Source organism: Penicillium brevicompactum (assembly GCF_028827555.1).
Source record: "Penicillium brevicompactum strain IBT 35665 chromosome Unknown utg000006l_segment0_segment0, whole genome shotgun sequence".
Lineage (NCBI taxonomy): Eukaryota > Fungi > Ascomycota > Eurotiomycetes > Eurotiales > Aspergillaceae > Penicillium > Penicillium brevicompactum.
The window spans coordinates 5,716,000-5,738,678 of record NW_026623209.1 but is presented as its reverse complement, the minus strand read 5'-3'; the positions used below and the strand labels follow the sequence as shown (position 1 = coordinate 5,738,678).

Here is a 22,679-nt window from a genome sequence, read left to right as displayed (position 1 = left end):
GAAGTCTGGAAAGTTGAATAACTGGAAATCAAGTCAAAAGGCCAGACGAATCTCTTGATCCACCGAGATATTCATGGATATTAGTGTGAGGCGCTAATACCCGCTACTATCGGGGCTATCGCGATATCAACCCACCGCTTCTCTCCCCGCCTCAAAACAATCGCCTCCCCTCATTACTTACTCGTCTCGGAGCTTTTCACTTCGTTTTGTTATTTTCTTTTTCTCGCTGCACGTGTCTCTCCCTGGAGCTCTGCCTATGAACTAAACACCTGGGCCCTCGGTTTCCATGGAGGGTGGCGCGAATGTCGCGATTGATTCCATTATAAGCACGCTCTACATGCGATCTTGAACTGTCTTTTCCCTCCAAATATCTCCTCTCTTTTAATCTCAATTTCTGTGCAGTTGCGCTTGATATCGCCCCGCTACACTCCTTCCACGTCTTGAGGCGCATTTTCATTTGTTTATCGTGCCTGCTCGCCTTCCCGCAACTGCGCTGCCTGCGCACCTGTCGCAACCACACTCAGCATGGCCTCAATCGCACCTCCCCCGGCCCCCGCATTGGCAGACTTGCCCCTCGAACATCTCAGCCTTTACCATGTCGCCGATTCGTGTTTATCGTCGATCCTCGTGTTTTATGGAGCTGTCTCCACTGCCAATGCCACCGTCAGCAGCTCTCGCATCCAAGCTCACATATTCACACCGGCCGGTTTCCAGAGCTATCCTCGGATAACAGTGTCGCCTGCTGCACCCGTGTATGCAGCCGTCAACCATCTACCCCGCGACAAGCAAGGCGACGAAGTGTGTCGCGGACTCGCGGTCAGTATGTTGAGGTACTTTGCCGAGCTCTCTGAGCCGGTAAAGCACCGCTTGACAGGACTTGCGCGAATTGGTCGTCCAGGAGGGAAGGTACCGAAGATGTTCGATGAAATGCACGCGGCGGATCTGGCCAACCGAATGACGAAGGTGGAGGATTCACTGGAGATTATTCATGATATTCGAAGTGCATACCAAGAGCGCCGAGTTCCGTGGATTGATATCGATGTGATACTTCCCGCGGGAACTATCCAAGCGCCCAGCCGACGTGAGAGCGAATGTTCGGACCTTGAGAGCCAGAATTCACAGTATGGACCATACACACCTCTCATAGAGGCACTGGGTGATCCTATGTTCTTACCAACATCTCGGCTGAAGCGCGCGCCTTCTCAGCCAACGAATGTCAGCAAATCTCGATTGTTTGCAAGAAGCCAGAAAGAGGCTCTTCGCCTCACCATGTGTGAGCTTGTGGACACAGAGGAGAGATACGTTGCAAAGTTGTATTCGCTTGTGCACGAAGTGGCCGATGAGTTTTTACAAAAGGCCCATGGTCGGGGGCCGTCCAGCAATAGTCCCGATGAAGAAGCCTTGGCAGCACTTTTCCCTCCATGTCTGCATGAAATCCTGGAAGTAAACCTTGGCTTTCTCGATGTCATTCGACAAGTGCTTGATGAAACAGAAAAGGATGCCATTTCAGACATTGGACAGGACACAGAACTTCCATCACGAGGCCTTCCGAGGGACAGAAGGGATGCGCTCGGAGCTGTGGACTTTGCAAAAGCCCTTTTTGAGTGGCTCCCTCGATTTTCACAGCCGTATGGGGACTACATGCGAGCGCATACAGGCTTCACCCAAACATTGAATCTTTTCATGAAAGACAAGAACTCCAGTTTCTCGAAAAGAGTCTATGAGACCGGCGAGCAAAGGTTGCGGTCTTTGCTTATGGAGCCAGTTCAACGACTACCTCGATATAGTTTGTTGATTGACACCATGACCAGCAATTTACCCTTGGTTCACCCCGCTGTGCGAACTCTATTGAAAGCCCGAGATGTCGTTAAGGACATATGCGCGCTTGAAAATGACTCGCCATCAAGCCATGCCCAAAGTCTTGACCGACTGAGAGAGCTTGTCGGTGGATGGCGTGCCAAAACATTCCCCGAAGGTCGGTTGATCACTGCGGTGGACTTTAACGAAGCTACTCCTCCCTTTCATCCGGCACAAATGTCTGGCCACAGCGCTGGAATTCTGCTTCTCTATAAGAACTGCATGGTTCTTTTGGCAAAGTCTGCCGAAAGTCGAGCAACGGCGCGTGGTGTGCTGGCAGATATTGACAATGCGGCGTCGTCAACGTCTGACATGCCTATGTCACTTCCATCATCAGACCTTCAAGTCGTGCAAGTACTAGAGTTTCACAACGTGCGATGTATGCAATCTCAATGCGGCCGCATTATGTTCGTCTTGCCTGTATCATCCAAATCCGCGAAACCCGAGGTAGCTGCAGGAACGGACTTGCTTGCATTGGAGCTTGCCACAACCTACGAAGGAAAAGCAAGCAAATTGATCGAAGAGATATCCAAAGCCAAGATCGAGGGTCGATTTCCCGAGAGTGAAAGAGAAGGAGGAAAGTGGACGCTCCGAAGTCCTTCCACAGGGGCAGCCACGAACGTGGGAATACTGGCTTGTGTTTGTGAAGATGGCCAAACGGCTGCGCTAAATCCAGTCCACCCATCTCCGATACGGGTTGTTTTTGATACGCCGAAAACAACCTGTAGTCAGATATTAAAAACCTCTAGTCTGGAGGTTATTATATCGATATCTCCACCCAACAGCGACCAGCAGTTTAGGTTAGATATCGACTCTGTGGTTGGCTCGGGATCTGCGGATTTGATCACAAAGGACACCTTCATACCGACCCTTGCAAGACGCCGTAAGTCCATAAGTCCACACCTATCAGGATACATTGATCCCAACTAACACATTGAATCATAGTTCAATACTTGCTGTCCCCTTTGCGTAGCCCTCGAAATCCGGTATTGACCGAGCCGTTGGTTCGCTCTAACTTCGAAATCCTTCGCTACCTAGCCAGCAGCTTGACTACGCAGGTGAAATCCTCGCGGGGGTTCCGGCCACCTTCGCCGACCAAGCTGATCTCGAACCTTCTTGGAGGTAGCCGTGATAATGCTTCCACCCCCAAAGGCCCAGGATCAGCAACCTTGACTGGTGAATTTCCAAAGATGCCCCCGCCGAGAGGTACCCTCTCGAGATCAAACACTTTGCCATCGACGTTCCCAGGCAAAGACAAGGACAAAGAGAAGGAGAAGGAGAAGGAGAAGGAAAAAGAGAAAGAAGAGAACAACAACAAGATTTCAGTAGTTGGCGCATCAGCCTCCAACGGGTTGGACGTTCAGTTTGGGTTACTGGAACAAACATTTGCAGCCTTTGTGCTTTCTCTACAGTCTCGGAGCGGAAATATCCTGGGCCGTATGTTGCGTGTTCGAGACCACGTTGACCGGGCTCCGGTGAATGAGCTTTACAACATTTTGTTAGAAGACCCAAGCAAGATTCAGGCTGCAGCGGAAGTGCCCGTTGATACCTTGTTTGTCGCATTCGAAACTTTCTTGGCAAATGCCTGGAATCAAAGCATGGGCCCAATATTGAGCCCATCTTCTCTGAAGTGGGTTCAGAGTCAGTTCGATACTATGATACCACGCGACTTCGATGAACAGTTCCGAAGATTCTTGGCAGACATGACGCCGCAGAATAGACGAGCGCTCGGCGCGATCATTCGGTTACTCGCAGAGCTGCTTGATGCATCCGGGAATGACGGCGATCGAGGTGCTTTGACGATGGCTTTTGCGGAGGTGCTAACGGAAGATGGTGATCCCAGTCACCATGTTTCCTTATTGGATCGACTAGTGGAAGACTTTGACAATCTCTTTGAGGACTTCATCCCCGGTGGCACCTCAGTGGAAGGTACACTTACATGCGGACAATCAAAGATCCATAATACTGGCTCAGTGGGCTCAAATTCCTCATCTTTCCGGAAACGATTTGGATTTGGGTCGTACAGGGACAACTCAAAGACCGAGGGCGAAGGAAAGGTAGCATCCATCTTACGAACGCTGAGCAAGAAGCAAAGTCCGGCAGGATCAGAGCCCAACACACCCAAGGGAACCCTGACTCGTTCCAAGTCAACTGACGTGGATGCCCGCCTTGGTTTCCTGAGACCCACTTCTCGCGATCGTCCGTACGGGTTTGCTTCAGAGGAAACGATCTCAAGGCCAGGAACCGGCCAAGAAAAGCCCCCGTCACTGTCGTCCTTCCGAGGTCTATCTGAGGACCGCATTCCAAGAACTCGCAGGAAGCGCAGAAGCTCATTGTCTGATCTCCGACCTCCAACAGCATCCTCGGATGCATCTAGTATATCGCCAACTCAACAGCTTCGACCGACAACCCCTTCAAGTTACACACGAGGCGAGGTGACTACTCCTACCAAGCAATCCAGACCCCAAAGCAGTTACATCCCTATCACTCCCATGCGTGGCCAATCCCCGATGCGTGGCAAATCGCCAATGCGCTCTCAATCTCCAGCGAAATCCAACTCCCCTTCCCGACTGGGGTCACCCATCCGTCGATTGTCGCCCCCTCGCCCATCTACGCCCAGCAGGAAAGAAAACATCGATCCTAGAACACCACAAACGGAGCGAACAACCAAGCTCAGGCGAGATGATTCGAGATCTCCGGGCGATGAAGCAAAGAGAGGACCACGCGCATCTAGTATCCCTCAGCGAACTCCTGGTCTTAGAGAGCGGCCACCCGCCAACGTATCGGAGAACAGGCGGCCTCAGTCTTCATCCTCCCCACAGAAGCCGCATAAATTGCGCATGCAGAGTCCACAGAAGGTTTGTCAGATAATTCATATATCTGAGAGATTTACAAACTGACAATTTTAGTTACGCGAGCGTGTTCAGATTGAAAAGAAGACCCAGAACTCTACACAATTGGGCCTGCGAGACGAGATTGCAGCGATCAGCGACGAACTGCGATCTTTCAAACTCACACCCCCACGGGAACTCAGTCCAATGGATCTGAGTTTCAGTTTCGACCGGGAAGACACACACACTTCTTCTGCTGCTACAACGTCACTTGAAACTCGCATGCGCGACCTCGAAGCCAGATTCGATACACTCACCGCAGAATGCAATGGTCGCACATCCGCTATCGAGCGAGATTTGGAATCCTCATTGGTTCTGAGCGAGAAGCGCGTCAGGAAATTGGATGAGCTGTATCGCGAGGCAAGTGCTGAAAACGAAGCTCTCTACGATCGATTCAATACCGAACTCAGCAAGATCGCAAAGGAAGTCAGATCAGGACATGCCGAAGACGCTTTGAAGTCCCAATTGGCGAGCGCTTTGGATGAAATTGGCCGTATCAAGAAGGAAAACTTCCGCTTGAAACGAGAGGTCGGAGGTCTTCGAGCCCAATCGGCTGCCCATGCACTGCTCAAAGCGAGCGAACAATGATCTGATCCTCCAACAAACGAGCCAACCCCTGAGCTTTTACGCTTCCACGTTCACTCTTCCTCTCCTTTCATTCCACTTGTCAACACTTGCTACGCCAAGCTTTCCTTTCTCCCTGTATACTGATACCGCACGTTCCTCTTTCCTTTTCCTACCCACTCATTTGCATACATGTCCATGAGCCTTTCTTACCTGTAATCATTCCTATTTCTTGTCACTCTCATACTGGCGCTTCCGCACAGATAGCCATTGATCATACATACGTGGCTCAGCATATCACATCCCTATAAGGGTTATTTCATTATGTTTGTCTAGGTGTTGGTTTCATGTACACTAAGCGTGCTCGGTATCTCTATCAACAGGCCAGCCCATCAGGCGCAGTGCCTCAGTGTCAATCATTTTGTACATCCACTGCCACTTGAGCTTCCATCGCCAGCGTAGATGTACGAGTTCTACCTCGCTTTGAGACGTATATTCAGCAGAGTGGGCAGACAGACGATAGTCCAAAGTAGGCAATGCCAGTTGCTGCCTGACTTTCTGATCCAAGGGTTTCCCAGGTTTAGAATTGATGCCTTCTCTTGCCACTACCGGCAGTGTGAATCGTATCTGAGAAGGTGCCTCGGCAGATAAAAAGGCTTTCAAGTTCTCAAAAGTCCCGGGTATCTGCCGCTCAACCACAGAGTTCTTCTTTTCTCCCTGTGGCCTTGAATTAACAGTATCTCTGCGTACCCTCTCTATGTCCAGTTTGTGGAAAGGACGTATTGTGACGGGTACTTGGGATAGCTTCGCTCCGAGTTCGTTAGGGTCTCGGTCTGGCTCATTCGGGACGAGACGCATTCGCATCCAGAAGCGGTTATCCCATAGAAACCACGGGGTGAAGTTTCCCGTAGGCGAGACGTTCATCTTTGTCACTGGGTCCCTATCTTTCATGAAGGGCTGTCGAGAGAGCACCCAAATATTGTCACCACCAGCCCTTGTGGCTTTGACTTCGTTGCCAGAGACGGACACGGCAGTTTGGTTCGCGAGACGTTGGAACATGACACCCGCCAAAGTGAAGGATTGCCTGGGGCGAGGTGCCTCATTAGGAGCACTTGCCGCTTTTGCGCCACTGTCATCTTCTGCATCGGAAAACATATTGGATACAAAGGGCTCATAGCTGCGGAGCGGGAAATGACTGTCAGGGTATGGCGAGACCAGTTCTGTGATGCGGCGGAGGACAACGGTTTGGATCTGCCTGGTTTGGTGGGCTGATAGAGTTGCGAGTTGCGGATCCATCGATGCAGGACTTGGGTCTAGGAATTGAATCACAGCCGAACCGGCTCTAGGGTTGAAGTCCAGGATTCGGCATTGGGAGGAAAGAAGAGAGTCGGAGAGTTCAGTTGACCTGTGAAGAAGATCCTGGCTTGACCTGATTAGTGATAGGATTGATTGCGATTCCAGCGCGTGCGGTAGAGATTTTGAAGTGCGGAAGCTGCGTATGGCATTCCGAGGGGTGAGGGTTGGATCGAAGTTTGTTGGATCGGAGACATAGGGGACATTATTTTTGTGGCAAGTTGCCAAGAGACTCGCTTTGGTAAATTGTAGTAAAGGTCGACAAATGAAAATTCCTGGACTTGCGACCTTCACAGAAGACGTGCGTTCACAGCTTATTTCATTTGAGCCCTCAAGTTCGACACCTGGACGAGAGAGTGTGATTAACCCGTGGTTGCGATCATTGAACCGGACTCGGGCTTGAGGCATATTATCTGGTTTGATTGGTATCGAAGTAGTTGACCAGCTCTCAGACGCCCCGAAGAGTCCATGGCACTCTGGGATTCGAGCAACTTCGGGAATACCACCGAGGCCTAGCCCTCTTGCCCCGGAAGACAATCGCCAGATGGTTGTTTCAATGTTGTCATCTTGATGGTGGCCCAGAAGAAGTGTTTCTAATTTGAAATCATGGCAAGCCAAGCCGAGGGCTTGAAAACGGAGTCGCCGGGCATGAGTTTCAAATGCAGATAGCTTTGACAAATCTGCTGATGACTTATTTTGACCAGACGCCAACTCAGACCAGTCCAGCTTGAGAATCTGAGTTTTGATGTCTGTTTGAAATTGGTTAGACCATACTTGGAGCCTGTGCCCAGATTAGAAGCCATACCCATATCACGAAGCCAACCAGCGACCCTCTGAGCCTCAATAGTGCTTTCTGGACGAGCGCGATGATCAACTACAAATGCAGTGACGGAGATGGCCCCGGAAATTTCAGGTGAACGTTCCAGCTGCTTGCATAGATATGCCAATGCCATAGAATCGGCACCGCCACTCACGGCGATTCCTGTCAAGTCGCATGTCAGCTATCTTGTCATTGAAGAACCACAGGAAATTCACATATTCATTCACTCAATAACATACCGAACCTTCGCGGAAGTTGCAAAACGTCATCGTCTGATTTGTTCCCATACTTGGCGTTTCCGTAATTGACGCGAGCTCGTCGCGAGCCGGACCACGCTTGCTGAAAGCATCGTTGGAAAATGAAAGGCGAGATGGATATATTGCTTGCCATCCCTGCTCTCAATCCAAGCTAGGATCCGGATTCCCGCATTTGCCGTGGATGATCAGGTCCCTGCGCGTGCGGACGATACTGTATGAGCCGGCTCGGTAAATTGATTATCCGACGCGGTCTTCGTGCAAATGCCGGAATGTCGACCGTCAAGGTCAACTGTAAGGACTCAAGGTTCAGTTTTACTTTTTATATTGTGTTATGAAAATCCGAGGGGGAAAAGTACTCTGACCGATCGATATGCAATCCATGCACAAATCGTTGTATATCTACAATATCCACTGATCTCCCGGGGTCATTCTGCATCGTCGTTGAACAACAACCCTGGAGGTACTGGACAACCCTATGACATTAGAATACTTTTGCAAGCCCAGGAAAAGCTCAACAGCTATATCTCAGAGCTACCAGGGAATGCCGCCAGATATGCACCCTCGATCTCACGCCCCATGCCCCCAACACCCTCGAAGATGACATCTGACTTCAAGGATCTCCCCAAGGTTTGCACGCCATGCCGTAGCTCTTCAGTCAGCCGCTCAGCATCAGCAATCTCCGATTCAGGACTCGGCTCGTAGAGGAGGTGATAGCAATTAGCAAGACGATCTGTTGCCAACGAAGCGCGAAGTCGGTGCAGGAGCATAAGAAGAGTGTAGCAACTCTGCATGGCCGAGCATGCAAAATAAGGTATGGTTTTTGGATACACTGACCCCGAAGAGGCAAACGCAGATATCTGCGGAAAAGGCAAAGTGCGAAATATCGTGGATATCACCAGCGAAGACTTGAGACATATGTTGGAAGATTCTTGCTCGGTGAATGGAAACAAGGCATCACAATCTGTCACCCATTTCGGCGTTGACAACTCATGTGAAAAGCTCTCAGTGTTTATTGAAGCAAGGTCGCAATACCTGTCCAAAAACAGTGGGATGTCCATAAATGCTCGGAAGCGGTGCATTCGAATGCGAGCCCTGACAACGGATATAGTTAGATTGGCAAATTCGGAACTGAGAGGAAGTAACTCACGAGTGAATCAGCAACCGGCTAATCATCCACATGGTTTGAGCAGCGGTTGCCTCAGACTCTTCATTGACAGCAGTAAGGGTGTGACGATCGGCTTCCCTCGTCAATTTTACGATATGGGAGTCAAGTTTGCGTATTCGATTGCCAAAATCCGTTGGGGCGGCTGTATCATTCACCCGTTCAATATTCTGCACCACATTGTTGGCCTCGAAAAGAGCTTCTTGTGCTTGCATAACCATGGGCCAAGGCTTAGAGGCGTTAGCGAGATACAGAAGACTTCAAGTGGGTGGTGTTCAATACCTCAAGGAACACACTGAATTCGGGATACGGGGTAGTAATTCGTGGGTCGTTTGAGCAAACAATTGGAGGCTGTAGAATTGGTCAGCGACTTCCAGATGGTTTGTCCGATCTTGGACATTCTCTTACAGCCAAATGAATATTCGAGGACATATAAGTCAGCCAGATCTACAGACACAGTGAGCAAAAGATCCCGCCAGTTCTGATATCTATCTCATACCGTCATCCACCAGGCTCGTCTCTGAGCCTCGGAAAAGTCTGTCGTTGACGAGTCAAGATTGTGAATCGAAATGTCCATGGCAGTTGTCATAGCCTGGTTTCCTCGAGCTCGCATCCGGGGTATATTGCCTCGTTGGCAATACTCGTAAATTCCCAAGACTACAAGAGTCAGTACAGGGTAAATTTGTGTGGGTATCCGTGGATGCAAAGATGCTTGATCTCGACAAGATTCTGATTTTGGTATGGAAGTCAGATTAGGCGTCAAGTCGTCAATTTCGGTTTCCACGGCTGTTAGTGCTGCTTGTGCGAAGAGCTGGGCATATGATCTTCTAGCAGCAAATTCCGTTTCCGTGGTGGAATACTGGTCTTCGGGGGCAGGTATGAGAACAAGCATTGCAGATAAAGCTAAGCTCAGTGATGAGGCTGGCCAGTATGGCAAATCTGACTTGTGAGGTTGTGAGGCCTCTCCGATTGGTCTGATCATCTTCGGTTGATCTTCATATTGCGGCTCCACTGGTGGTGGTAGCAAAGGCAAGTACGAATGAATGTAAATGTAGTACGCATTGGCGCTAAATATTTTGTCAGCAGTTGGGTGACATCCAAGATTTGGAGCCGTACATTTCTGCTTCGGATTGATACGATCGTATCAGCGGGGCTCCTGTATAGGGTAGGGAAGCTGAATCGTAGGTGCTGTCATCATGTGGGGTGAGCTGGCCCCATATTTGGTGAGCTTCATCTGCAGACAGAGACTCTGGGGATAGATCAAGGTTGTGAATGCCGGCAAATGGCGACACGAGGCCCATCATGCTTGCAGCAAATGGATCTGATTCAAAGTCAGATGCGTGGAAACCTTGGAATGTGTTTACAGCTGCCTGATATACCTTCGTCGGCGACATTTGATAGCGATGAAGGGGGCAGTGAGTTGGCTGCTGATCGACGTGATTCTTCATACTGTACACCTCGACGAGCCCCGCCTCGACGACTAGGTTGATAACTGCAGTTTCGCCTCTTTCCAGAACACTGAAAGATTGATCAATAATTGTTAAACCAATCAAACGAGGTACATACACTTCTGCATGGATGTTCACCATCACAGCGAGTTTTCGATGTTCGACTATGTTAACGTCAGCATTTTCATGGTAGGGAAACCAAGTAGCAACGTTAGACATACCACGCCAAGCACGCAGTTTTCACAGGAGGCTTTGAAACACGAGGCATTTTGGTTGGATCTGTGATGCGGCTGGTAGGTGTCGGATTTAAACGACGTCACTACACAAAATACACGTGACGAAGATACCCTGGCTGTCGGTGTATTTGAGCTTCTCAGTAGTGAACTGGATGCTGCCTAGTGTGTGTAAATTTGATATCTCAAGATACACAATCGCCGGCCAAAAGTACGTTTCAGGAAGATCAAGTGTAGAAAAGGACTCACTTCGGTGTTTGATCCTTATCAAACGCCGAATCCACTGATTATCACTATGCCATCGGCGACTGACCAACCCTAAATTGCGCATCCCATATACGACTTAAGCTGGCAGACTGTTCTTTAGTCCATAACGAGGAGAGATTACCGAAACTTCAATCTCTCTACATTGCGTATTACGAACAATTTTCTAACAAACTCCAAGGTAAAATTCACCCTCGGGGGACGACACAACACCTGCGACGGCTGAGGCAATACCAATCAAGAGAATGAACATAAGAAAAGAAAAAGAGTATAAATCACACAAAAAGGTATATACAATTAAAACTTATTTACAGCAACCATTGCTGACATCTGGCGCCTGTGAAGTATCCAATCGACAGAAGCAGGAAGAAGTCACAGGAACATCAGCCACAGCAACTGCTATTGCCAGCTGAGGCGCAATCACTTGAGCCATTTCGGTCTTTCCAAGACGTACCAAGCATTCATGGTAGCCCTGCAAAGCCCACACGTTGTTCGGGTGTTGGCGGGCACGAATAAGAGTGCCGTCTAGGCCCAGATCAGCACGATAAACAGCCGCTGCGTCCTCGACGTGTCCTTGCTCCAGCAGCAGAGCAGCGTATGCATGGCGCGTGGGCTGCATCCAGCTCCAAGGCTCGGCATACCCCAGCCCATCATCCAATTCAATCGACCGACGCAGGTGCTCGAAAGCCTCCGTGTAGTTGCCGCGACGATACTCAATCTCACCATCCAGCATTTCTGAAGCCACGCCGAGAATGTCAACGCATTTGTTAGGCCAGTCTAGACGCGTGTCTGGGACCCGTTTCCGAGCTTCTCTGTACAGCTCCCGCTGCTCTTCTGCCTCCGGGACCTTTCCAGTGGCTGCGAATGCCACACCCTTGGCGTAGTGCCAGGTTGCTATTGTCATGCAATATATTTCTGGCTCTGTAGGAATCGGGGTCTGGATGATCTCTTCCCACATGCCGAATCGTACCATTACATGCACACGCACAGACATGAAAATTTCGATGAAGTCTGCCATTGCAGCAAGCAATTTCTTTGGCAAAGTCGCCTCCATGCGCTCAACAGCGTCAAGGGCTGTCTGCTTCTGGCCTGCGAACATCGCTGCATAGATGAGCGAGTGATATGTGTGCATCCGATAGACGGAGTAAAAGTTAAAGGGCCCTTCTCGTCCCAAATATTTCTCATCTGCAATTGCTGCGCGCTGATTCGCACGAACGGCACTTCGATAATCACCAACCAAGACATCCAGGTGCGAAGGCATATGATTGACGTGGCCGGCATCCGGAACAAGGTCCCGGAGATAATCAGCGGGTCGCAGTCCCAATTCTGGGAATGGAGACATCTCGATTAAATGAATATAGATATGCAAGAGACCGGGGTGTTTGGTCGACTGTTTAGTCTCGAGTGCCTTCTCAAGTACAGATTTGACCTCCATGGTCCGCGCTTCCGGGTTTGGCTTTCCAGTTACCAGATTCCACAGCTTCCAGGGGGTAAGGTTGATCATAGAATCAGCGTATAAAGTGACCACGTCCAAATCATCGCCGAACTGAGCATAGACCTCCTTCATTGCATCAGCATACGCGATATTTTGAGCTGCCAACTGCTCCATGCTGGCAGGCTTGTCACTTTGATAGCGAGCAGTTAGGGCTTTAATCAAGGCTTGCTCCACGGGTGACGCATTGGAGGAGAGGGTCACGGCCTTCTGTGCGGCCCAATAGGTTCTTTCAACCACAGATGCTAGATCATTGCCGAGAAAAGCCCAAGGTTGATTGTAGTTGGGACCGAGAGAGTAGGCCAACCCCCAATAAGCCATCGCACAGGATGCATCATGCACCAGTACTTGTTGGAAGCATACAACTGATTCCTTATGATTGAAGGAATAGGCCCACGTGAGACCACGATTGAACCAGATTTGTGCCTCCGGACTGTTGGTGGTGACAGTCTTCCCAAACGACCCCAGATTATAGGGGTATATGCCTCTGGTTGGCATGACGGGCACAAATTCTGGGATGTGGTACGATGTTTGGGAGGGTGAAAAGGGAAGTCGGATTTAAGCGGGGTTCCTCAAGGGCTCCCGCCACCTTGTACCCAACAGGCGTGCTTTGGATTATATATCTCTATTTCCTTATACTGACTAATTCGGGATTTGGATGACTTGTCTTATTTTATTTCGGGATTTCATTGGATCTTTGTAGTTATGCGAACGCTGTCAGGGATCTTTTGAAGCTTGAACCAACCCTGGTAATTCTTCAACGACCCCTAAAAGAGGCCCGGAAGTATAGAACTACACAGCCTAGGATCAACAGAATGGGTTCCCAACTTGACAGTCGACTCTTGAATCTACATTGACTAGTAAAGTTTGTTTTCTTGAAAAAAGCAGAGATATATTTCACCAGGAAAATGTATTTTGACATGCATGTCAGCCTCAAGAACACCCTACTTTCCCCGCTGAAACATCATGCCACACACACGACCCCCTGGCTCCACCACTGGCCGCAAATAATATTATTCAAGAGAACTCGCCATGTATCCAAGCACTGATATCAGACCACCTTCACCCCCTATCTCAAACGGAGTCTAGTCCACGGGTGCTCGCTCCTATTTTATTCTTGGATACGGGTGCACTGATACTCAAATGGCGCTCAATTGGGGGAGCCCATGCCTCTCGCTACAAAAGGGGTTTATCTGACGAGAGGTGTTCGGCTCTATTCAGATACCAACGGCGATACTTAAATCCATGTGAGTCAATTCTTACCGGCAGATTTCATATCCATCGCTGCCGCCGGAGTTCATGTTCACTCCCTCCGAACTACTTTTAACATAGTCTGAATCGTGGGCTGCAGGAACTCAAGTCGGGAGTTGAGAGAAAACCAAACTGCCAAGAAGTACTCCGTACTGAGGTAGAGTGAGTTTATGGAGTAACTTTTTTTAAAAAAACAAATACTATACTCCGTGATGAGTATCGTAGCGGCCATCAGCAGACAAGACACATTGCTTCGGATGAATCCACGGACCAAGATGGCTCCTTTTATGCTTTGGCGACTTGGCAGCAGCTGACTCCTGCCCTCCAGGGCTTCGGATTTGCAGATCGAACGAACTTGGGGATTCAACGTGAGATTTGAAAGCAAGGAGCGGGTGATCTCAGATCGTCCTGATTACGGTCTTCGGTACGGGAGAAAAAAAAGAATTTGGATATCAACGTGATCATAAACCAAAGTAGGCTTTCACCCATATGTACGATATAAACAAGATAAACGAAGAAAAATACAACCAAGATTACCAGGCTAAGTGGCAACAGATCCGGCAACAGATCCAGAGTTTGCCATGGAGTGGATACTTCCAGGGGGAGCAGAAGCATGGTTCTCGCCGTTTGGAACAGCGGAGTCGCCCAGTGAAGTACTGTTCTCCTCAATTCCAAGCAGTGATGGGGGCGGGTGTATCTCTTTCTTGCCGTTGGTCTTGTAGTGGAGAATCATGTCTCCCGAGCTGCGCCAGAGGTGTGTGCGAATCGTTGCCAGAGTCATGTTTGGTGGACAGAGCTGGGAAACAGAGTTAGTAGGGGACTACAGAGATCAAGCTGTGTGAGCGTTGCTTACCGTCTTTTGGCAGTAAAGCTCGAGATACTCTTCCGGCGGCATGATAGAGTCCTCGGGTTCGTTCGGATCTGCTGGGTCGATCCGCTCTGCGACGTAAGCAAGTACCTTCTTCGCTCGAAGCATGCGGTTGGCGTTCAAGCGTGAGCCATTGTTATTGCCGTTCAGGTTGCTCGGTGGAGCACCGTTGGGAGGTGCACTGGAAGGAGAAGCCGTGGGATTAGCCTGGGTATCAACACGCAATTTGGGAAAAATCCTGGGACATTTGGAGCGAGTCTTTTGAATCCTTTGGGGACTGGCCATTGGGGGGCTCTTTGGTGTGGATATAATTGGGGGAACATACGGCTCAGGCTTGACAACGGGCGGTAATGAATCGTCAAAGGGTTTTAGCACGAAAGCGATTTTGACCTGGTCCTTGAAAGGAATTTGGTTCTAAGAGCAATAATCAGCGACGAAAGCCCCACGCACAATCATACAGTCTTCACAACTCACCTTCAATAGAAGCTCACCGAGCCAATGGGGAATCGATTTCTTCAGTCTCTCAAGATCTTCGCTGATGTAGCCCACACTGCCTCTATAAAGATCAGATGCAACAGCGGTGTCACCGGTTTCTTCCTGTATGAACACTGCAGTCCGCGGAGGGATATTAAGTCGGGGGGTTTCACTTTCGTCGCTAGGCAACACGGCAGTTTCCAGTTCTCGGTCTGTGTTTGACGCCAGGAATTCTTCATAGTCATGGCGGATCCGGTCTACTACGCCATGGAGGTTCGGTTCATAAACCTTCTCCTCTTTGATAGAAGAAATATCTGTCTCTTCCGCTTTCTCTTCCAATATTTGAGGCTTTGTATCCGTAGAATTCCGAGAAAGCTTCTTGGGGAAGTCCATGCGGAACTTCTTGCCAAACAATGACTTCTTGCGCTCTTCTTTGTCAGGTTCCGCTGGAGATTGAGGAACAGCTGAGTTCGTGGTTGAATCAGCCGGGGACATAGGATTCTTATCACTCTCATTCTGTTGCGCCTGTGTGGGCGTAGGTTGGTTTGAGAAATAGTCGCTTCTATCCGAAAAAGAGGATGGTCCACCGTCGAGATGGGAGGTTCCTGGCCCCGAGGCGTCCGGTGTGTCGGGTTCAAAGTTGGGGAATGGTGAGTTGCTCTGCATAGATGTGCTCAGGTAGTTTGATGAAGGTGTGCCCATGTTGATTCCAAAGCCAGTGCTTGGACTTCCGGGGAAATCTGACCCAGGGCGCAAGCTCGATCTGCCATTGGGGTTGGAGATTGGAATACCAACGCTGCGAGGAATGTCATCGTTTGGTACAGACATACTGAGCTGATTCGATCGCGAAAGCTCTTCTGCCCTTTCTACGGCGGTTTTGCGGAATTCAATGTCCTGTCGAACTTCTTCATCCACCACCGGAGCAAAGAGCCAACGCAAAATCCATTTCCCAAGATTGACTGTTAATTGTCAGTACAAAGACCATCCAAAGATCTTGATGCCAACAAGCAGGCACATAACATGTCATAAGATCAAAACTTACTCCTTTGATCATCTCGCAAGTCTGGCACATCTGATGGTGCTAGATCGGTCTCGTCCGCGTAGACTTCCGCGTCAAAACAACGATTAGGCTCCAGAATGACCGATAACCTGCCGGTACGGACGTCGATTGCACACCAGTGCGCAATACTGTCGATGGTGTTGATTTCAGATGCAACATCATCTATATGGCGCTTGCCAAACGATTGAACAGGGAGACACTAGACGATGTTAGTCAATACCCCAAATTTTAAATCTTGAAGAGATAGTGGATACCTTTATCAGATCCCAGAGAACAACTTCGCCAGCCGAATCTTGGGTAAGTGTGCGTCTCCGGTCATTCAACATCAAACACTTGATCAATCCATGCTGGCCCTCAATGGACTCTTCTGGCAAAGAATGGATCGGGATAGTCAGGCCAAGGAGGTCAAGGTTTGGCTCCGAGGTGTTTGCTTTGGGACTGCCGAGAACTGATGCAGCTGATAATTGCAAAACCGCATTGAATGGGATCTTCTCGTGTCCCGTTTTCGCCGGGTCTGCGGGTGCGGCAGCAGAGTCTATTGTGCGGGCTGGGTCAGGCGGCGCCTCGATTTCAAGGGTCGTATCTGCGTCTCGCCATCGGTTGATACTTGATTTGGGAGTGGCTGTCCAGATGTAGTCTCCAGCCGCCACAACCTTGACAACGCCCTCGTGCTCTTGCAGAGCAGCAACAGATGTACCCTGTTCGGGGTCTGGGGATCCGCGCGTATCAGTCTTAGCAACCAAGCCGGATCGATCACTGGAATAGAAGACTGATAAGTCAGGGTGGTCTGAGTATAGAGACCACACGCTGTCATTGTGCATTGTCAGTGTGTTCATACACCGACCCGCCGTGAGAGACCAAATCTTGATTGTTTGATCGGAGGAGGCTGTCATGATGGTATCACCAGTTTGATTTATTAGTATGTCACGAATGTTATCGGTATGTCCCACGAATTTGGTCACCAGCTTCCCAGACCTGGGATCCCACACTCGGACAACATTCTCGGGTCCACCACTAGCGAGCACCGATGAGACGGCGCCCAGCGCATAGACAGACCCCTTATCTGTAGAATCTTCCCCGCCGGCATTGATGCTGAGTGTCTCTCCGCCGCCGTTCAGATCCCACAAGTAGACCTTTTGGTCGAGACCGCCTGAGGCAACCCAACTAGCATGGTTGCCTGGGCTCGCCAACGCTTTCACGTAATCTGTATGTTTTCCGATCCGCTCCGGTACTTCGACGGACTCAGAATGTGGGCGCCACAGTCGCACGGTCGTGTCGGACGAGGCGGAAACGAGCGCAGAGTTGTCCTGTGCCAAGACGATGTCGTTGATCCAATGACTGTGGGCTTGGACCTGGGTCTTGAAGCCAGTCGGACCGGGCTTCTTGGTTGAAGAAAGTCCGTTCGATGGCGCAAAGGAGGAAGCAAGGGGAAAGTCAAGGTCCCAGGAACATATGACACCGTCGCGGCCCGCGGAGTATCTAAAGAGGAGACGTCATATTAGAACTGGTGTCCCCCACGTGCGATAAGGACTGTGTCGCCCATGACAGGGACCATTGCAAAAGTGCCGGTTTGGTTTGTAACCCCGGATTTCGGAACGCTAACGACGCAAGGCTTACAGGATGGAGTTCTGATGGTCAACGGTTAGACCATTGACCCCCAGCCGATGCCCGCCTGGGGCATCAGGTAAGGGGAGGACTAAATAACGCAGTCAGCATTCCGAGTTGCGAAATTACGACATGCAGGGCCCGGCAACTTACCATAGGTGACCCTTTGGTGGCTCAGTTTGCGTGCCATACATGCAGTGTTGAAGGAGTGATGCCAATTGCGGAGAGAAAATGCGGAGCTTATCTGCCGTCAGGGCCGATCGCGCGTTCAGATTAGGCCGACGTCACATTCGAGACGATCGGTTAATGAAAAATTTAGGAAAAAGAAAAGGAGCGGAAAAGAGGAGATGATTTCAAATGAGGGGAAGGTTAAACTAAAGTTGGAGGCGCCAGGGGCTGTCAGCCCATCGTTCTATACACCTCCGCTCTCAAACAGTACATCGATGCTTCTTATATAGCCATGCTCCACATACCCAAGAGGCGCGGAGATTGTATGTGGCCTTGAATTCTACAAAATTTCACACTATGATATGGGGTTGGGTCGATTTTGAAGAGCAGGCGCATCCGATACCTCGGAGATGTCCATGCGCAGTGCGCAACGGCGGCCCCGATGTGTACTACCGACAATAACTGCCCCGTAAATCATCTGCAGGTGATCTAGGTCAGTATCATCGAAGCTTGCTATGAGACAAGGCCAGAGCATCCGGCGAGTATATTCCACTCTATATATGATATACAAAGTCCGTCAACAGATCAAATCCCCTTCTCAACCTTCTCTCTCCTCCCCTCAAGTGTATTAGAAGCCTTCTGATAACTACCCAAGAATACAGCTCCACCGATTCCGATCCAAGTCACACGCGGCGTGATTCCGCGCCAGAAAGCACCAGGCCCTTCGCGCGCTATCCCGCGCACAATCTCCTTCAGCCGCACCGGAGCCTCGGAGCCGCCATCTCCACGGCGCGCAAGCATAACTCGTGTCTTAATGACATCCAGAGGGGTCGTGAGACCCGCCGCGATCGCACCGGCAACACTGCCGAACATGGCGCTCGTGGAGGCGGGGATCTGGGTTTCAATGACGGAAGTGGCAGTCTCCGCGGAGCACAAATAGCGCTTACCGTAGGCTTCTTTCATGGACTCCCACATGGTGAACTGCAGAACGGTGAAAGGGATTTCGCGGGCGATAGTGATTCCGGCACCGCGGTAGAGCTCGCGGAAGACCTGGCTGTAGCCGCGCTTTGCGGTGGGGTCGGAGGTGGCATGGCGCAGTGAGAGGATGTCCTTGAGTGCGAGGAGACTAGAGCCGCCGAAGAGGCCTGCCTGGGCGCGCTGCTTGATTACTTCTGTTGGCACGCGGACGGCGCAAGCAGCGATTTCACCTAGGGAGGAGGCGAGGGAGTGTGTGAAGATAATGCGGGCTCGGGGTTGTGGCTCGGAGCTGGAGGGAGGGAGAAGGGAACGCTTGACGCCATCATAGACGATGAAGAATGAGGCGGCTGAGGGGGCGGAGCCGAACAGGACGGAGGGGAGGCCAGCGTAAATGCCGCGGAAGGTTTGACGTAGAGAGACTCGGGTTTGGGGTGCGGTGTGGTCGCGTGCTTTTTGAAGTCGGGTTTTGATGGTATCGAGAGGGTAGAGGGAGCAATCCACTGTAAGACCTGCAATTGCTCCTGACTATATGAACGTAAAGCTGTTAGTGGGATCTTCTTGATGCTCAAGGGTAGCTCCGGAGAAGCTCGTACAATCAATGACCTGGTCCACAGGGAGGAGACCAATGGCTCTCCTTCGTGTTGTTGGGACATTTTGTAGAGACAGTTGAATATATGATGTACAATATTATTGAAGCATGACCAAAGGGAATCAGGCGAAAGCGCTATGCGGAGAGCGAGGCTTCGGGAAGAGCTCCGCAGTCCAGTTTTGCTCCGCGGTCAGGCCATTCCGACATCGCCGATCTTCGCCGTTAGAGTTAACTCCCAAACCACGGTGTACATAAACAGTTCGCATTTAAAAGGAAGAATATGTTTGTATTTGTAAATATCTACCAGCTACAAAACTTCTCGAGCAGGCCTCCCTCGAAAAACAACCAAAGGTTCGAAGGAACTGACCGCACACCCGAAACCAAACCAACATTTCAGTTCCGCAAGAATAGGAGGTCAAGATGGGGCAATGTGTGCAACAGAAGTTGAGTTTCTTCAAGAATGGCGACACAACTCAAGATAAGGGGAATTGAAAGAGGACGAGGCCCCCAGAATCTTCTACAATACTCGGTAGGAAACCAAAGTGAACACTGAAGGGGACTCGAAAATGGCATCCGGGTTCGACAACGAAGAGGAATTATGGACACAATGAGAAATTGATACAAAGAAGGGATATTATTTGGCCTTGGCGCCTTTGCTGGCCACAGCAGGACCTTGTGACGGTGGCTCGAGCACGTGGGTATGACCAGGATCATTAATGACTTCTCCGGTTCCGATCTGTTGACAAGCATGGATGCCTCTGACCCATTCGTCTGACAGAACTTCGTCGAGAGTAGCTCGCTCCTTCGGGTTGACCTTGAGCATACGGCCGATGATGTATCGACTTTCCCGCGGCAAGATCCGGAGAAGACGCCAGGGTCCTTTGATGACCTCCTGTCGCTGGCCGGAGGATTGAGCGGATCCGGGAGGCAGAGGTGGTGCCTCTTTGCTGGTCGTGCGAGTGGGCCTATTGTTGTGGGCACTGGTTTGACTGATCTGTTTCTGAGCAGTAGGCGTGTCGGGTGAGCGATCGCCATCACCCTGGGATTCGGACTTGTTGCCATTGCCGTTCTGCTCGGAACCAGACTGATCGGAAGGTCCGCTGGAGCGAGGAGTCAAACGCTTGTTTTCATTGCCACTGGATGGAAGGTCGGGAGTCGACTTGGGCCGACGACGGGGGTCGGATTCGGAGATCGGGGTCCCTGCCGAAGGGTTGGACACAAAGAGCTTATAAGAGTTGTCGGTCATGCGCGGTTGCTTCCATGGGAACCGACGCAAAGTCATACAGCAGAAGATGATCGCCAGCGACCAAACATCCGTGGGGCGGGGGTCATATTTCTTCTCGTCGTAGACCTCGGGAGCAAGGTATGGGTCTGAGCCAACGATACCTGATATTGCAGTCAGTACTAATCCAGATAAAAGAGGACGTTTGATACATACCCGAAGCGGGAACAATGTCGTTTTCGAAAGGATAGCGGAACACAACAGCGCTTCCAAAGTCGATTAGCTTCATGATGCCGCGATCATTGACCACGACGTTGTCCAACTTCAGATCCCGGTGGGCGAGCCCCATGCCGTGCAGATATGCTACACCACTGAGAATTTGCTTGAAGGAGCAGGCGATCTCTTCCTTGCCCATCTTGCCTGTCATGACGATGGCAAACAGGTCATATGGCCCATACTCCATAACTTCGTACCAGTGGGTTCCTTCTTGAATGATATCGAGCGTCTCGATAATATTGCCATGGTGTAGAGTGGAGCCGATACAGAACTCCGCAGTGACTTTCTTGGAGTATTCCTTTAGGCTCTCCCAGCTATGACGATCACGGAATTGCTTGACCGCAAAGGTGACGCCATCGGTGTTGCGTTTCAGCAGACGCACTGAGCCTCCGGCACCAGATCCAAGTACTTTACCCATCTTTCCATACTTGGTGTTCAATCCGTGATCGTCGGCGAAGGGAACGTTGTCAGGAGCCATTTGGTACGGGGTGTTCTTTCCAGATCCCCGGCTAGACTTCTTAGGCATAGAAGTTGGAGATTCGGATCGCTTGTTGCGATGGCCCATCTTGAAGAATCGCTTCAGTTCAGACATGGAGCCATGATGGCCATGGCCCGAGTGATTCTTCTCGTTCCCATGATCCTTCTTGCTTCCGCCAAAAATACCTCGTTTATCACTAGGTTTACTGAGGTCATTCGCGCTGGCGGATCGGGGAGTTCCCGGGCGAAATGACCGCTTCGCCTCCCTGCTGCTGAAGATAAACCGGGGGTCGAGCTGGGCAAGGTTTTTTGACTGAGGGGGGCGTTTGTGGCGCGCATATGGATCATTAGGTTCGCCCACGGGGGTCATAGCCCCCCGGTGGGGTCAGAGAATCTCTGGGTGTGGCAGGGGGACTTTCATCCTGCGAGCCTCCGTCATTACCGATGAAGAACTGAGCGCGATGCCTGGGAAGTTGAGTGCTGTGGTCTGCACGGTCCGACCCCTCACTCTGGCGAATAGGGAGCTGGTCGGTAGACGGAGGTCGGGAGGAGTTTGAAGTCGGCCGAGAGGTGCCGTTCTTGTCGACGGAACCCACGGGAGGAGATGCTTCGGGTGTGAAATTGGTCTGCACATGCGGTCGGGTCGCGGATTTCAAGGAGGCGCCATCACCCGTTCTTCCTTCGCGGGAGTGGGTTGCAGCGGGGGTAAGAGGTGGTGATTGTACGGCAGAGACGGGGGAGAAGCATGCGGGGAAGCGAAACCACTCGTACCTAGTCCACTGCGACTCGATTCTTGAGAGGCAACCTGAGTCAAAAAGTCAGTAAAGATGGTCGACCTGCATTGAGCCACGAGAGCCCCCAGTGCAGATTTAAATCGATATGCATCACTGCGAGGTATGATGTAATTGAAAAGTAACAAAAGTTTTTCTCAATCGCTCGTTGATGTGACAAGAAGGAGAACATACCCTTGAGGAAGGTAAGGACATGGGCTCGAAAGAGAAGTTCCGAGCCCGTGACTCCTGAAGCTGGGAGCCCTGAAGACTCATGGCGAGCGACCGCAGCTGCTCCTCGTCGGTTGGAGGCTTCTGGTGGGATTGCTGGGATTGCGGGATTTGTTCTGGGACCGGAGATAATTCCGATCGAGAGGGTGCGATCTCCTCAGTGATGGATGAGAAGCGGACCTGGGAAGGCTGAGCTCTCGACTTGGCGTCGGTGTCGGGCTCCGAGGCCTGGTCGGAGTTCTTGGCGGGGATCATCGAGGATGCTGAGAAGGACAGGAATGCGTCAGCGGGAATTTGAAATGCTCAGATCGGCCTGACATACCAGAATCCACCAGAGTGGAGGTTGAATCAGTCCGTTCAGACGTCATA

General features: G+C 50.8%; 8 protein-coding genes across 8 annotated transcripts; 1 reads left to right on the top strand and 7 right to left on the bottom strand.

Annotated features, from left to right (window-relative positions):
- Positions 1 to 525: 525 nt before the first annotated feature.
- N7506_010388 (putative Rho guanyl nucleotide exchange factor) lies at positions 526 to 5,336 on the top strand (the record flags this gene model as incomplete). Its single annotated transcript, XM_056959681.1, has 3 exons — positions 526 to 2,740; positions 2,803 to 4,715; positions 4,767 to 5,336. The coding sequence occupies 3 exons, from the start codon at positions 526 to 528 to the stop codon at positions 5,334 to 5,336; spliced, it is 4,698 nt and encodes a 1,565-aa protein (XP_056809071.1).
- Positions 5,337 to 5,666: 330 nt separating this feature from the next.
- On the bottom strand, positions 5,667 to 7,875 carry N7506_010387 (tRNA lysidine(34) synthetase; the record flags this gene model as incomplete). Its single annotated transcript, XM_056959680.1, has 3 exons — positions 5,667 to 7,414; positions 7,471 to 7,647; positions 7,725 to 7,875. The coding sequence occupies 3 exons, from the start codon at positions 7,873 to 7,875 to the stop codon at positions 5,667 to 5,669; spliced, it is 2,076 nt and encodes a 691-aa protein (XP_056809070.1).
- A 385-nt stretch (positions 7,876 to 8,260) lies between these two features.
- Positions 8,261 to 8,533, bottom strand: N7506_010386 (Tetratricopeptide-like helical; the record flags this gene model as incomplete). Its single annotated transcript, XM_056959679.1, has 1 exon — positions 8,261 to 8,533. The coding sequence occupies one exon, from the start codon at positions 8,531 to 8,533 to the stop codon at positions 8,261 to 8,263; it is 273 nt and encodes a 90-aa protein (XP_056809069.1).
- An 864-nt stretch (positions 8,534 to 9,397) lies between these two features.
- N7506_010385 (Zn(II)2Cys6 transcription factor domain-containing protein) lies at positions 9,398 to 10,620 on the bottom strand (the record flags this gene model as incomplete). The annotated part of the gene is made up of 5 exons (XM_056959678.1): positions 9,398 to 9,971; positions 10,021 to 10,225; positions 10,284 to 10,422; positions 10,471 to 10,516; positions 10,574 to 10,620. The coding sequence occupies 5 exons, from the start codon at positions 10,618 to 10,620 to the stop codon at positions 9,398 to 9,400; spliced, it is 1,011 nt and encodes a 336-aa protein (XP_056809068.1).
- Positions 10,621 to 11,153: 533 nt separating this feature from the next.
- N7506_010384 (tetratricopeptide repeat protein) lies at positions 11,154 to 12,839 on the bottom strand (the record flags this gene model as incomplete). Its single annotated transcript, XM_056959677.1, has 1 exon — positions 11,154 to 12,839. The coding sequence occupies one exon, from the start codon at positions 12,837 to 12,839 to the stop codon at positions 11,154 to 11,156; it is 1,686 nt and encodes a 561-aa protein (XP_056809067.1).
- A 1,294-nt stretch (positions 12,840 to 14,133) lies between these two features.
- Positions 14,134 to 17,789, bottom strand: N7506_010383 (WD repeat protein; the record flags this gene model as incomplete). Its single annotated transcript, XM_056959676.1, has 8 exons — positions 14,134 to 14,388; positions 14,446 to 14,698; positions 14,786 to 14,874; positions 14,935 to 15,893; positions 15,977 to 16,193; positions 16,249 to 17,473; positions 17,612 to 17,690; positions 17,753 to 17,789. 8 exons carry the CDS (start codon positions 17,787 to 17,789, stop codon positions 14,134 to 14,136), a joined length of 3,114 nt encoding a protein of 1,037 aa, XP_056809066.1.
- Positions 17,790 to 18,352: 563 nt separating this feature from the next.
- On the bottom strand, positions 18,353 to 19,398 carry N7506_010382 (putative mitochondrial carrier protein (Pet8); the record flags this gene model as incomplete). The annotated part of the gene is made up of 2 exons (XM_056959675.1): positions 18,353 to 19,270; positions 19,339 to 19,398. The coding sequence occupies 2 exons, from the start codon at positions 19,396 to 19,398 to the stop codon at positions 18,353 to 18,355; spliced, it is 978 nt and encodes a 325-aa protein (XP_056809065.1).
- Positions 19,399 to 19,968: 570 nt separating this feature from the next.
- On the bottom strand, positions 19,969 to 22,565 carry N7506_010381 (uncharacterized protein; the record flags this gene model as incomplete). Its single annotated transcript, XM_056959674.1, has 4 exons — positions 19,969 to 20,720; positions 20,773 to 21,495; positions 21,671 to 22,088; positions 22,275 to 22,565. The coding sequence occupies 4 exons, from the start codon at positions 22,563 to 22,565 to the stop codon at positions 19,969 to 19,971; spliced, it is 2,184 nt and encodes a 727-aa protein (XP_056809064.1).
- Between the last annotated feature and the right edge of the window lie 114 nt (positions 22,566 to 22,679).